At 44.6% G+C, this 15,155-nt stretch overlaps 1 protein-coding gene across 4 annotated transcripts in view; it reads right to left on the bottom strand.

Moving 5' to 3' along the window:
- Positions 1 to 3,438: 3,438 nt before the first annotated feature.
- Positions 3,439 to 15,155, bottom strand: part of LOC128694883 (syntaxin-1A-like) — a 31,871-nt gene continuing 20,154 nt past the window's right edge. For 2 of the 4 annotated variants that reach the window (XM_070094381.1, XM_070094383.1), the window contains 2 exons: positions 13,265 to 13,375; positions 10,906 to 11,582 (listed from right to left, as the gene is read on the bottom strand). In XM_070094381.1, the coding sequence (XP_069950482.1) occupies positions 11,505 to 11,582; positions 13,265 to 13,375 (189 nt within the window). In that variant the 3' untranslated portion in view covers positions 10,906 to 11,504. Of the gene's footprint in view, positions 6,657 to 10,905; positions 11,583 to 13,264; positions 13,376 to 14,146; positions 14,258 to 15,155 lie in introns of those variants that run through there. The other 2 variants (XM_070094382.1, XM_053785235.2) reach the window with 2 other exon arrangements.

The following is a 15,155-nucleotide window of genomic DNA, read 5'->3' as shown; positions in this document are numbered from 1 at the left end:
AATAATAATAATAATAATAATAATAATAATAATAATAATAATATAATAATAAAAAAATAAAAGTAATTAACACGTTAAAAATAAATCAATTTTTTTAAACTAAATTACATAAATTATATGATAATTTAAAACAATTATTAAAGTAGAAAATATAAATCATAATGAAAAATTAACATAATCCTTATGTGGAATAATTAAAATATTTTAATTAAGTCGTACCTGTAATTGTACAATTATTACCCTCTATAATTATTTTATTAATTTTAATTATTTATTAATATTTTTTGATAATTTTTTCCGGTGTAGTGTTCTTGATCCAAGGAACTGGAGCTACATTCACCTTCTTTAGGGCTAATTATCTTCTATTATGGCCCCTACGGGTGTAGTGCTTCTCTTTGAATAAATGAATAATAAGTGACATAAGTATCCTAAGACACTTATTACCATCCTGAGACACTTATTAGTATCCTGAGATACTTATATGTATTCTGAGACACTTATTAGTATCCTGAGATACTTATATGCATTCTGAGACACTTATTAGCATCCTGAGATACTTATATGTATCTTGAGACACTTATTAGTATCCTGAGATACTTATATGTATACTGAGACACTTATTAGCATCCTGAGATACTTATATGTATCCTGAGACACTTATTAGCATCCTGAGATACTTATATGTATCCTGAGACACTTATTAGCATCCTGAGATACTTATATGTATCCTGAGACACTTATTAGCATCCTGAGATACTTATATGTATCCTGAGACACTTATTAGCATCATGAGATACTTATATGTATCCTGAGACACTTATTACCATCCTGAGACACTTATTAGTATCCTGAGATACTTATATGTATCCTGAGACACTTATTAGTATCCTGAGATACTCATATGTATCCTGAGACACTTATTAGTATCCTGAGATACTTATATGTATCCTGAGACACTTATTAGTATCCTGAGATACTTATATGTATCCTGAGACACTTATTAGTATCCTGAGATACTTATATGTATCCTGAGACACTTATTAGTATCCTGAGATACTTATATGTATCCTGAGACACTTATTAGTATCCTGAGATACTTATATGTATCCTGAGACACCTATTAGTATCCTGAGATATTTATACGTATCCTGAGACACTTATTAGTATCCTGAGATACTTATATGTATCCTGAGACACTTATTAGTACCCTGAGATACTTATATGTATCCTGAGACACTTATTAGTATCCTGAGATACTTATATGTATCCTGAGACACTTATTACCATCCTGAGACATTAGTATCCTGGGATACTTATATGTATCCTGAGACACTTATTAGTATCCTGAGATACTTATATGTATCCTGAGACACTTATTAGTATCCTGAGATACTTATATGTACCCTGAGACACTTATAATCATTTTGAGATACTTATAAGTATCACATGGCACTTATAATACATCTTATAAGAAACTTACAATTATCCTGAGGCACTTATAAGTATTCTAAGACACTTATAATTAACATAAGACACTTCTTATGCACTAACATATTTCATAATTCACTTATAATACATATGTTGGGGCACTTATAATTATCCAGAAACATTTACAAACGTTCTAGGACACTTATAATTATAATGAAACACTTATAAGACACTTACAATACATATTTTAAGACTCTTATATTACATATCCTAAGACACTTTTAACAGATATCCATTGCACTTTTCTCAAAAAGTGTCTTATACTATTCTAGTCCCGCACTTTTCTGTCCCACTTTCTTCTACTAATTATTCACATTTCGTTTTTTTTATTTCTGTTTCCACCAGTAATACTTATAGAGACACTTATAAGTATCCTAAAGCACTTATAAATATAATTTCCCAAGTGGGCTCAGATCATTTAATTATAATTTCTTTTTACACACACACACACACACACACACACACACACACACACACACACACACACATACACACATACACACACATACACACATACACACACACACACACACACACACACACACACACACACACATACACACATACACACACACACACACACATACACACATACACACACACACACACACACACACACACACACACACACACACACACACACACACACACACACACACACACACACACACACACACACACACACACACACACACACACACACACACACACACACACACACACACACACACACACACACACACACACACACACACACACACACACACACACACACACACACCCACACCCACACACACACACACACACACCCACACACACACACACACACACACACACACACACACACACACACACACACACACACACACACACATACACACACACACACACACACACACACACACACACATTGCCAGACTCACACATACACACACACACAGCGGGGCCAGGAGCTAGGACTCGACCCCTGCAACCACAAATAGGTGAGTACATTGCCAGACTCACACATACACACACACACAGCGGGGCCAGGAGCTAGGACTCGACCCCTGCAACCACAAATAGGTGAGTACATTGCCAGACTCACACATACACTCCCCCCTCCCCCACCGACATCTCACTCCTTCACCTGATCCCTCCCCTCCCACACCGACATCTCACTCCTTCCCCTGATCCCTCCCCTCCCTCTTTCACCCTCCCCCTCCCCACCTCTCCCTCCTTCCCCTCTCCCTCTCCCACTCACCCACTTGCTTCTCCCTCCTTCCCACCCCCCTCCCCACTACTCTCCCACATAACCACAGTTCCTCCTCTACCTCCCCCTCCCCACACTCTGACAGACACAATACTAACCTAACATACAGAATTACATAGGTTTCCCACTCTGAGGCAATCAGGATAAAACAAAAATGGGTTGCCAGAGAGCAACAAGAAAAACCAATTGACAGGTGGAGGAAACTGCAAAGGAAGATTGGGCAGCAGAGCTCACAAAAAGGGAACATGAATGGGAAAAGAAACTAGAAGAACTTAGCATGAGAATGGAAGAGAGGATAGACATGGAAAGCAGGAAGTGGGAGGTGCAAGTCAAAGCAGCAGAGGCCAGGATACAGAGTTTAGAAGAGGAACTGAAAAATCTGAAACAGCCTAAAGAACTAAATAACATTTTGGGATTGACAACAGAGACTGCTACCTCAGTCACAAATAAGGGGACTGTAGGGAAAGGAGGAAAACTGCATGTAGAAGCTCAATCAGTGGAGACTGTAGTAAATGAAAGAGCTAAGCTATATGTGGAGGCCCTAACAGACCACAGCAGAGCCCAGGGAAAGCCGAGAAGGGAAAATGACAGGCCACTGAGCCCAAGTACATTAGCTAGTGAAACTGAAGAAAGGAAAGCTGAAATGGAGGAAATCAAATTGAATGAGGGGATACACAGGGATATGCAGTGGGAGAATGAAAGGGTGAGGTCAGTCTTTGTGTATGGGCTCCAGGAAGTTGAAGGGGAAACATATGAAGCAAGAAAACAAGGGAAAAAAAAGCAATTGAAAGCATCATGAAAGCAATAGGAGAAGACGACATGACCCAGCTGGAAAATTTTCGGAGAATAGGGGGGTTTGTAAAAAAAAGAACCCGGCCAGTGAAAGTGACCTTCAAGGCAGAATCGACTCAGAACAGGATCCTGCAGGAGAAAGCACGATTAAGGGACATGCAGGCATACAGAAAGGTGTATCTCAACTGCGACAGAACACAAGAAGAAAGGCAGAAACTGAGAGAGATGGTACAAAGGCGAAAGGAGGAAAGAGAGGGGATGGAGAAGACAGACAGGAGATCCCAGACCCAGGAAGATCAAATACAGCCTCCCTCACAACTTCCTATAGAAGCCTCCCAACCAGGTCAACCCCAGTGCAACCAAACACTCTAAACCAAAACACCCATGCCACATCCAATGCCCCCACCCACTGCATTACAAACTCCACCCCCACAGCAACCACCCATAGTTCCTTATCAGGTCACCCACTTCCCCAACCCCAATACACCTCCCAGACCACAATCTTAGAAAAGAAGTTGAAGGTGTGGTATACAAATGCAGATGGAATATCAAATAAGTATGAGGAGTGGCACGAAAGAATCAAGGAGACATCCCCAGACATAATAGCACTCACAGAAACAAAACTCACCAGAATAATAACAGATTCAATCTTTCCATCCAGATATCAAATCCTCAGGAAAGACAGAGGGAGGAGAGGGAGAGGAGGAGTTGAACTGCTCATTAAAAACCAGTGGGGGTTTGAGAAAATGGAAGAAATGGACGGCACGGGCGAAAGGGACTACTTAGTAGGAACAATCCAGTCTGAGGGACATAAGGTGATAATTGCAGTAATGTACAACCCACCACAGAACTGCAGGAGGCCAAGAGAAGAATACGATGAGAGCAACAGAGCAATGGTCGACACACTAGCCGAGGTGGCCAGGAGAGCACACATGGGGGGAGCAAAGTTACTAGTTATGGGTGATTTCAATCACAAGGAGATTGACTGGGAAAACCTGGAGCCCCATGGAGGTCCCGAAACATGGAGAGCCAAGATGATGGATGTAGTACTGGAAATCCTCATGCATCAACATGTTAGAGACACTACCAGAGAGAGAGGAGAGGATGAACCAGCAAGACTGGACCTTGTATTCACCTTGAGTAGTTATGACATCGAGAATATCATGTATGAAAGGCCCCTGGGAGCTAGTGATCATGTGGTTCTGTGCTTCGACTACATAGTTGAGCTCCAAGTGGAGAGAGCAGCAGGAATAGGGTGGGAAAAACCAAACTACGAAAGGGAAAACTACTCAGGCTTGAGGAACTTCTTTCAAGACATTCAGTGGGAGAGGGAACTGACAGGAAAACCAGTACAAGAAATGATGGACTATGTCGCAACAAAATGCAAGGAGGCAGAGGAGAGGTTTGTTCCCAAGGGAAACAGAAATAATGGGAAGAACAGAACGAGTCCTTGGTTAACCCAAAGGTGTAGGGAGGCAAAAACTAGGTGTACTAGAGAATGGAAAAGGTACAGAAGACAGAGAACTCAGGAAAATAAAGAGATTAGCAGAAGAGCCAGAAACGAATATGCACAGATAAGAAGGGAGGCTCAGCGGCAATACGAAAATGACATAGCATCGAAAGTCAAGACTGACCCGAAGCTGTTGTACAGCCATATCAGGAGGAAAACAACAGTCAAGGACCAGGTAATCAGACTGAGGAAGGGTGATGGGGAATTCACAAGAAACGACCAGGAGGTATGTCAGGAGCTCAACACGAGATTTAAAGAAGTATTTACAGTGGAAACCAGTAGGACTCCAGGAAATCAGAGCAGGGGGGTGCACCAGCAAGTGCTGGATGAGGTACATATAACCAAGGAGGAGGTGAAGAAGCTGCTATGCGAACTTGACACCTCAAAGGCGGTGGGACCAGACAACATCTCTCCGTGGGTCCTTAAAGAGGGAGCAGAGATATTGTGTGTACCATTAACAAAGATCCTCAACACATCATTTGAAACTGGGCAACTCCCCGAGGTATGGAAGATGGCAAATGTAGTCCCAATTTTTAAAAAGGGAGACAGACATGAGGCACTAAACTACAGACCTGTATCACTAACGTGTATAGTATGCAAGGTCATGGAGAAAATCATCAGGAGGAGAGTGGTGGAGCACCTGGAAAGAAACAAGTGTATAATTGACAACCAGCACGGTTTCAGGGAAGGAAAATCCTGTGTCACAAACCTACTAGAGTTTTATGACAAGGTGACAGAAGTAAGACAAGAGAGAGAGCGAGGGGTGGATCGACTGCATTTTTTTGGACTGCAAGAAGGCCTTCGACACAGTTAATCACAAGAGGTTACTGCAAAAGCTAGAGGATCAGGCACACATAACAGGAAAGGCACTGCAATGGATCAGAGAATACCTGACAGGGAGGCAACAACGAGTCATGGTACGTGACGAGGTGTCAGAGTGGGCGCCTGTGACAAGCGGGGTTCCACAGGGGTCAGTCCTAGGACCTGTGCTATTCTTGGTATATGTGAACGACATAACGGAAGGGATAGACTCAGAAGTGTCCTTGTTTGCAGATGATGTGAAGTTAATGAGAAGAATCAAATCGGACGAGGATCAGGCAGGACTACAAAGAGACCTGGACAGGCTACAAGCCTGGTCCAGCAACTGGCTCCTTGAGTTTAACCCTGCCAAATGCAAAGTCATGAAGATTGGGGAAGGGCAAAGAAGACCGCAGACACAATATAGTTTAGATGGCCAAAGACTGCAAACCTCACTCAAGGAAAAAGATCTGTGGGTGAGTATAATACTAATAATAATACTACAATTACTACTACTACTACTAATAATAATAATAATAATTAATAATATTACCAAAAAATAACAATCATCTTCATTATTTACATTTTTGCTCATAATTTACAGCCTGAAGCTCATAATTTACACATTATAATGACCCTAAATTATCATTATTTTATTTTATTCATTATGTATTTACATTTTTTTTACAATTCTTGGAAGTTGAGTCCTTGTGGCGGGCTCTTGATCCATGGGATAATAGCTACCTTCCTCTTCCTCGGATCAAATCAGATGGTGTTATACTCCAAAAGCACTGCTTGACCCTAAAGTGTTTAGCGCTTCCATAAGATGATGGTGGAGAAGAATTAAGAATAATATAATTTAAAACATGGAAATTATATTAATATAATAATAATAATAATAATAATAATAATCATAATAATAATAATAATAATAATAATAATAATAATAATAATAATAATAATAATAATAATAATAATAATAATAATAATAATAATAATAATAATAATAATCAAACTATTAGGTTGGCGGCGAGCACCACCACATTCCCTCTTGTGTTATGACAACGAGTGCCAGGATGAGTGCCAGTACCGCCAGACTCCCTCTTGTGTTATGACAACGACAGTGCCAGGATGAGTGCCAGTACCGCCAGACTTCCTCTTGTGTTATGACAACGACAGTGCCAGGATGAGTGCCAGTACCGCCAGACTCCCTCTTGTGTTATGACAACGACAGTGCCAGGATGAGTGCCAGTACCGCCAGACTCCCTCTAGTGTTATGACAACGACAGTGCCAGGATGAGTGCCAGTACCGCCAGACTTCCTCTTGTGTTATGACAACGACAGTGCCAGGATGAGTGCCAGTACCGCCAGACTCCCTCTTGTGTTATGACAACGACAGTGCCAGGATGAGTGCCAGTACCGCCAGACTCCCTCTAGTGTTATGACAACGACAGTGCCAGGATGAGTGCCAGTACCGCCAGACTTCCTCTTGTGTTATGACAACGACAGTGCCAGGATGAGTGCCAGTACCGCCAGACTCCCTCTTGTGTTATGACAACGACAGTGCCAGGATGAGTGCCAGTACCGCCAGACTCCCTCTAGTGTTATGACAACGACAGTGCCAGGATGAGTGCCAGTACCGCCAGACTTCCTCTTGTGTTATGACAACGACAGTGCCAGGATGAGTGCCAGTACCGCCAGACTCCCTCTTGTGTTATGACAACGACAGTGCCAGGATGAGTGCCAGTACCGCCAGACTCCCTCTTGTGTTATGACAACGACAGTGCCAGGATGAGTGCCAGTACCGCCAGACTCCCTCTTGTGTTATGACAACGACAGTGCCAGGATGAGTGCCAGTACCGCCAGACTCCCTCTAGTGTTATGACAACGACAGTGCCAGGATGAGTGCCAGTACCGCCAGACTCCCTCTTGTGTTATGACAACGACAGTGCCAGGATGAGTGCCAGTACCGCCAGACTCCCTCTAGTGTTATGACAACGACAGTGCCAGGATGAGTGCCAGTACCGCCAGACTTCCTCTTGTGTTATGACAACGACAGTGCCAGGATGAGTGCCAGTACCGCCAGACTCCCTCTTGTGTTATGACAACGACAGTGCCAGGATGAGTGCCAGTACCGCCAGACTCCCTCTTGTGTTATGACAACGACAGTGCCAGGATGAGTGCCAGTACCGCCAGACTCCCTCTTGTGTTATGACAACGACAGTGCCAGGATGAGTGCCAGTACCGCCAGACTCCCTCTAGTGTTATGACAACGACAGTGCCAGGATGAGTGCCAGTACCGCCAGACTCCCTCTTGTGTTATGACAACGACAGTGCCAGGATGAGTGCCAGTACCGCCAGACTCCCTCTTGTGTTATGACAACGACAGTGCCAGGATGAGTGCCAGTACCGCCAGACTCCCTCTTGTGTTATGACAACGACAGTGCCAGGATGAGTGCCAGTACCGCCAGACTCCCTCTTGTGTTATGACAACGACAGTGCCAGGATGAGTGCCAGTACCGCCAGACTCCCTCTTGTGTTATGACAACGACAGTGCCAGGATGAGTGCCAGTACCGCCAGACTCCCTCTTGTGTTATGACAACGACAGTGCCAGGATGAGTGCCAGTACCGCCAGACTCCCTCTTGTGTTATGACAACGACAGTGCCAGGATGAGTGCCAGTACCGCCAGACTCCCTCTTGTGTTATGACAACGACAGTGCCAGGATGAGTGCCAGTACCGCCAGACTCCCTCTTGTGTTATGACAACGACAGTGCCAGGATGAGTGCCAGTACCGCCAGACTCCCTCTTGTGTTATGACAACGACAGTGCCAGGATGAGTGCCAGTACCGCCAGACTCCCTCTTGTGTTATGACAACGACAGTGCCAGGATGAGTGCCAGTACCGCCAGACTCCCTCTTGTGTTATGACAACGACAGTGCCAGGATGAGTGCCAGTACCGCCAGACTCCCTCTAGTGTTATGACAACGACAGTGCCAGGATGAGTGCCAGTACCGCCAGACTCCCTCTTGTGTTATGACAACGACAGTGCCAGGATGAGTGCCAGTACCGCCAGACTCCCTCTTGTGTTATGACAACGACAGTGCCAGGATGAGTGCCAGTACCGCCAGACTCCCTCTTGTGTTATGACAACGACAGTGCCAGGATGAGTGCCAGTACCGCCAGACTCCCTCTTGTGTTATGACAACGACAGTGCCAGGATGAGTGCCAGTACCGCCAGACTCCCTCTTGTGTTATGACAACGACAGTGCCAGGATGAGTGCCAGTACCGCCAGACTCCCTCTTGTGTTATGACAACGACAGTGCCAGGATGAGTGCCAGTACCGCCAGACTCCCTCTTGTGTTATGACAACGACAGTGCCAGGATGAGTGCCAGTACCGCCAGACTCCCTCTAGTGTTATGACAACGACAGTGCCAGGATGAGTGCCAGTACCGCCAGACTCCCTCTTGTGTTATGACAACGACAGTGCCAGGATGAGTGCCAGTACCGCCAGACTCCCTCTTGTGTTATGACAACGACAGTGCCAGGATGAGTGCCAGTACCGCCAGACTCCCTCTTGTGTTATGACAACGACAGTGCCAGGATGAGTGCCAGTACCGCCAGACTCCCTCTAGTGTTATGACAACGACAGTGCCAGGATGAGTGCCAGTACCGCCAGACTCCCTCTTGTGTTATGACAACGACAGTGCCAGGATGAGTGCCAGTACCGCCAGACTCCCTCTAGTGTTATGACAACGACAGTGCCAGGATGAGTGCCAGTACCGCCAGACTCCCTCTTGTGTTATGACAACGACAGTGCCAGGATGAGTGCCAGTACCGCCAGACTCCCTCTTGTGTTATGACAACGAAGTGCCAGGATGACAGTGCCAGACTTCCTCTTGTGTTATGACAACGAGTGCCAGGATGAGTGCCAGTACCGCCAGACTCCCTCTTGTGTTATGACAATGACAGTGCCAGGATGAGTGCCAGTACCGCCAGACTTCCTCTTGTGTTATGACAACGACAGTGCCAGGATGAGTGCCAGTACCGCCAGACTCCCTCTTGTGTTATGACAACGACAGTGTCAGGATCAGTGCCAGTACCGCCAGACTCCCTCTAGTGTTATGACAACGACAGTGCCAGGATCAGTGCCAGTACCGCCAGACTCCCTCTAGTGTTATGACAACGACAGTGCCAGGATGAGTGCCAGTACCGCCAGACTCCCTCTTGTGTTATGACAACGACAGTGCCAGGATGAGTGCCAGTACCGCCAGACTCCCTCTTGTGTTATGACAACGACAGTGCCAGGATGAGTGCCAGTACCGCCAGACTCCCTCTAGTGTTATGACAACGACAGTGCCAGGATGAGTGCCAGTACCGCCAGACTCCCTCTTGTGTTATGACAACGACAGTGCCAGGATGAGTGCCAGTACCGCCAGACTCCCTCTAGTGTTATGACAACGACAGTGCCAGGATGAGTGCCAGTACCGCCAGACTCCCTCTTGTGTTATGACAACGACAGTGCCAGGATGAGTGCCAGTACCGCCAGACTCCCTCTTGTGTTATGACAACGACAGTGCCAGGATGAGTGCCAGTACCGCCAGACTCCCTCTTGTGTTATGACAACGACAGTGCCAGGATGAGTGCCAGTACCGCCAGACTCCCTCTTGTGTTATGACAACGACAGTGCCAGGATGAGTGCCAGTACCGCCAGACTCCCTCTAGTGTTATGACAACGACAGTGCCAGGGTGAGTGCCAGTACCGCCAGACTCCCTCTTGCGTTATGACAACGACAGTGCCAGGATGAGTGCCAGTACCGCCAGACTCCCTCTAGTGTTATGACAACGACAGTGCCAGGATGAGTGCCAGTACCGCCAGACTCCCTCTAGTGTTATGACAACGACAGTGCCAGGATGAGTGCCAGTACCGCCAGACTCCTTCTTGTGTTATGACAGCGACAGTGCCAGGATGAGTGCCAGTACCGCCAGACTCCCTCTTGTGTTATGACAGCGACAGTGCCAGGATGAGTGCCAGTACCGCCAGACTCCCTCTTGTGTTATGACAGCGACAGTGCCAGGATGAGTGCCAGTACCGCCAGACTTCCTCTTGTGTTATGACAGCGACAGTGCCAGGATGAGTGCCAGTACCGCCAGACTTCCTCTTGTGTTATGACAGCGTCAGTGCCAGGATGAGTGCCAGTACCGCCAGACTCCCTCTTGTGTTATGACAACGACAGTGCCAGGGTGAGTGCCAGTACCGCCAGACTCCCTCTTGTGTTATGACAACGACAGTGCCAGGGTGAGTGCCAGTACCGCCAGACTCCCTCTTGTGTTATGACAACGACAGTGCCAGGATGAGTGCCAGTACCGCCAGACTCCCTCTTGTGTTATGACAGCGACAGTGCCAGGATGAGTGCCAGTACCGCCAGACTCCCTCTTGTGTTATGACAACGACAGTGCCAGGGTGAGTGCCAGTACCGCCAGACTCCCTCTAGTGTTATGACAGCGACAGTGCCAGGATGAGTGCCAGTACCGCCAGACTCCCTCTTGTGTTATGACAACGACAGTGCCAGGATGAGTGCCAGTACCGCCAGACTCCCTCTAGTGTTATGACAGCGACAGTGCCAGGATGAGTGCCAGTACCGCCAGACTCCCTCTTGTGTTATGACAGCGTCAGTGCCAGGATGAGTATCAGTACACACAGCAGAATTATCACACATATGATAATCATAATTTTTTTCTGTGGAATAAAAGATGAAAAATATAAATTTAAATTTAATAAAGGAAAGACACATTTATAAGTAAATAATTTATATTATCGAATACCTAAAAAATTACCATAATAATTTACAATTATAAATTACAATTATACTTTAGAGTTATAGATTACGATTATATTTGACAATAATAATTACAGAGTGAGGTTAATTAAATATGTTAAAATTATCTAAATATCAATTATCACAAATTTTGAAAATAAATATTTACTGGGAAAATGTTAAAAATATTAATGTTGAAGTTATTCATAATTATTTTTTATTGGTAAATATTAACAAAAAAAGTAATGCGGAGTTTATTTATAATTAACAACAGGGGAAAAATAGCGGCCAATTTATGGTGACTAAAGCATTGTATAAAGTGTATGATACATCAGTACAACAATGTATGACGTAGGAAGACTACGTCAACGCAACAGACGTAACACATCTTGACAGTTGTAAATATGACTTATCTTACATTCGTTTTGAAAAGGCACTCACTTATAAAATATTACTACTACTACTACTACTACTACTACTACTACTACTACTACTACTACTACTACTACTACTACTACTACTACTACTACTACTGCTGCTGCTGCTGCTACTGCTACAACAACAACAACTACTACTACTACTACTACAACAACTATTACTGCTTCTAATATTACTTGTACTACCACCACTATTATTAATAAAATTAGCAGTCGTAATAAAGATCCTATGGAAGCAACTTATACCTTGAATTCACATCCAGCTTCAGCAAATTTAAGCAAAAACAAACAAAAAATACGAGCAAAGCAGAATACGTGTTTGTAATAGACTTCTTTAAGAGGCTGACAGACTAGCATGCAAGAAGTATACTAGCTAGATCAGAAATAATGGGAAATAATAAGACTCGAAGCAGGGCTCTAACCTGACCATGATGCTGGTAAAAGGATCTTAATCCAAGGCACTAAAGGCACCTTTTCCTTACTTTGACAAAATCTGATTATCTCAGATTTACCAGATGCTGGAGTTGAATCTTCTCCCAGTGTATATAACAACACAAGTACTCAAGCCAAGACCAGGCCCGGTGGCCTGGTGGCTAAAGCTCCCGCTTCACACACGGAGGGCCCGGGTTCGATTCCCGGCGGGTGGAAACATTCCGACACGTTTCCTTACACCTGTTGTCCTGTTCACCTAGCAGCAAATAGGTACCTGGGTGTTAGTCGACTGGTGTGGGTCGCATCCTGGGGGACAAGATTAAGGACCCCAATGGAAATAAGTTAGACAGTCCTCGATGACGCACTGACTTTCTTGGGTTATCCTGGGTGGCTAACCCTCCGGGGTTAAAAATCCGAACGAAATCTTATCTTATCTTACCCACAGGGACACACACAACCTCTTCCGGCTTAGTATTCACCCGGCTGCCGTACCCACAACAACAGACAACTGGTGCCGGGCTGGTATTCACCCAGCAGCCGTTCCCACAACAACAGACAACTGGTGCCGGGCTGGTATTCACCCGGCTGCCGTACCCACAACAATAGACAACTGGTGCCGGGCTGGTATTCACCCAGCAGCCGTACCCACAACAATAGACAACTGGTGCCGGGCTGGTATTCACCCGGCTGCCGTACCCACAACAACAGGTACCTGGTGCTGGCCTGGTACTCACCCGGCGTGCTTTACCCTGGTACTGAAGCGCTGCCTTAGTCTGCACTTTAGCGGTCTCAACATACTCCTGAGCTTCTTGAACGTGGTTTTCTATCCTGTCTACCATCTCGCCCTGTTGTTGTGGTAAGGGATCTCGGAGAGGAGGGGAATGAAGGTAGTGTAGGAGGAAAAGATGTAAGGATATAAAGGATTAAGGATGAAAGGATGCGTAAGTAATAGGATTGGAGATCACAAGAGGCAGTCATGTGTTTGGAAACCATCAACACCAAGTTAAACAGGGACAACCTCAGGGGAGACAAGTACCACGCACCAGTGTTTTGTTTTTCCAGTAGTCAAAGTTGTTCAATAATTTAAGACGTAAATATTTTGGTTTTAGATTTTTAAGAAAATTAAACATCAAACGAAGGAATAGCAAGAAAGGTAAATATAAAATAAAATGAGGTAAACATAGAAAAGACGAACATTGAGAAAAAGTCATTTTACAGTTTCAAGTTTTAACAGATATTGCGTTTTACAGATTTAGGAAAATAAATAACGAAAGAAGGAATTAGGTAGAGACGTCAGTATAAAAAATAATGTTATACGTAAAGAATATTAACATTTATTTTTAAATGTTAGTAAACACATATTGACATTTTGGCCATGACAGAAGCAATACTTAAAAAAGACAGAATTGAGTTTCCGAAGATCAGTTTATTATGTTGAGTAGAATCATTGACAATAAAGGAATAACATACATAACGTATTTGGGAGATAAACATTCATGCGAAGCGGAAAGGGATAAGTGGAGGAAAGTTAGGATAGGAGGCAAGGCGAGAGAAAAGAAAAAAATATATAGCATTAGCAGACTGCTACAGCCAACGTCAACACAATAATGTCTCACCTTCCGCACTTTTCTTTCAATTTTCTTGGCTTTCTTTATGTTTTTTGTTGCTGCCTCCACGTAATTGTCGGCCTTTTGAACGTGTTTCTCAATACTGTCAATTTGGATGCCCTGGTGATGGGTGAGGCGATGGGTGAAGAATAAGACAGTAATACACAAGTGTGACAGTGTATAAACTTAACCTTTCCTCTCCCTTAACTCTTCACCTCCAACTTTGGTGATCGTTCAAGACTCTTCAAGTAGGGAAAGGTACTTTATGACTTCATTCGAAGTGTGGCTGTATAAAGCCCCACTCACAGTGTGGCTGTATAAAGCCCCACTCACAGTGTGGCTGTATAAAGCCCCACTCACAGTGTGGCTGTATAAAGCCCCACTCACAGTGTGGCTGTATAAAGCCCCACTCACAGTGTGGCTGTATAAAGCCCCACTCACAGTGTGGCTGTATAAAGCCCCACTCACAGTGTGACTGTATAAAGCCCCACTCACAGTGTGGCTGTATAAAGCCCCACTCACAGTGTGGCTGTATAAAGCCCCACTCACAGTGTGGCTGTATAAAGCCCCACTCACAGTGTGGCTGTATAAAGCCCCACTCACAGTGTGGCTGTATAAAGCCCCACTCACAGTGTGGCTGTATAAAGCCCCACTCACAGTGTGGCTGTATAAAGCCCCACTCACAGTGTGGCTGTATAAAGCCCCACTCACAGTGTGGCTGTATAAAGCCCCACTCACAGTGTGGCTGTATAAAGCCCCACCCACAGTGTGGTTGTATAAATCCCCCCTGTGAGTGATTTTTTTTTTTTTAGATTTTGCCACCGAAGTGGCTAGTTTATTGTGCACCCCATATCCATCCTGTGGACGGTAGCGCGAGAGCATACGGATACACAAAAGGCCTAGGAACTAGGCCCCAAAGGGTTAACAGGAATACATATGGATTTATATCTACAAATCTATAGTTCACTTATCTGTTACAAGCAAATTTAGGAAATTTGCTTAGTATATCTGGTATCTT

Source organism: Cherax quadricarinatus, chromosome 45 (assembly GCF_038502225.1).
Source record: "Cherax quadricarinatus isolate ZL_2023a chromosome 45, ASM3850222v1, whole genome shotgun sequence".
Lineage (NCBI taxonomy): Eukaryota > Metazoa > Arthropoda > Malacostraca > Decapoda > Parastacidae > Cherax > Cherax quadricarinatus.
Note: the sequence above shows the minus strand (reverse complement) of the source record. Positions and strands in the feature narration are given on the sequence as shown.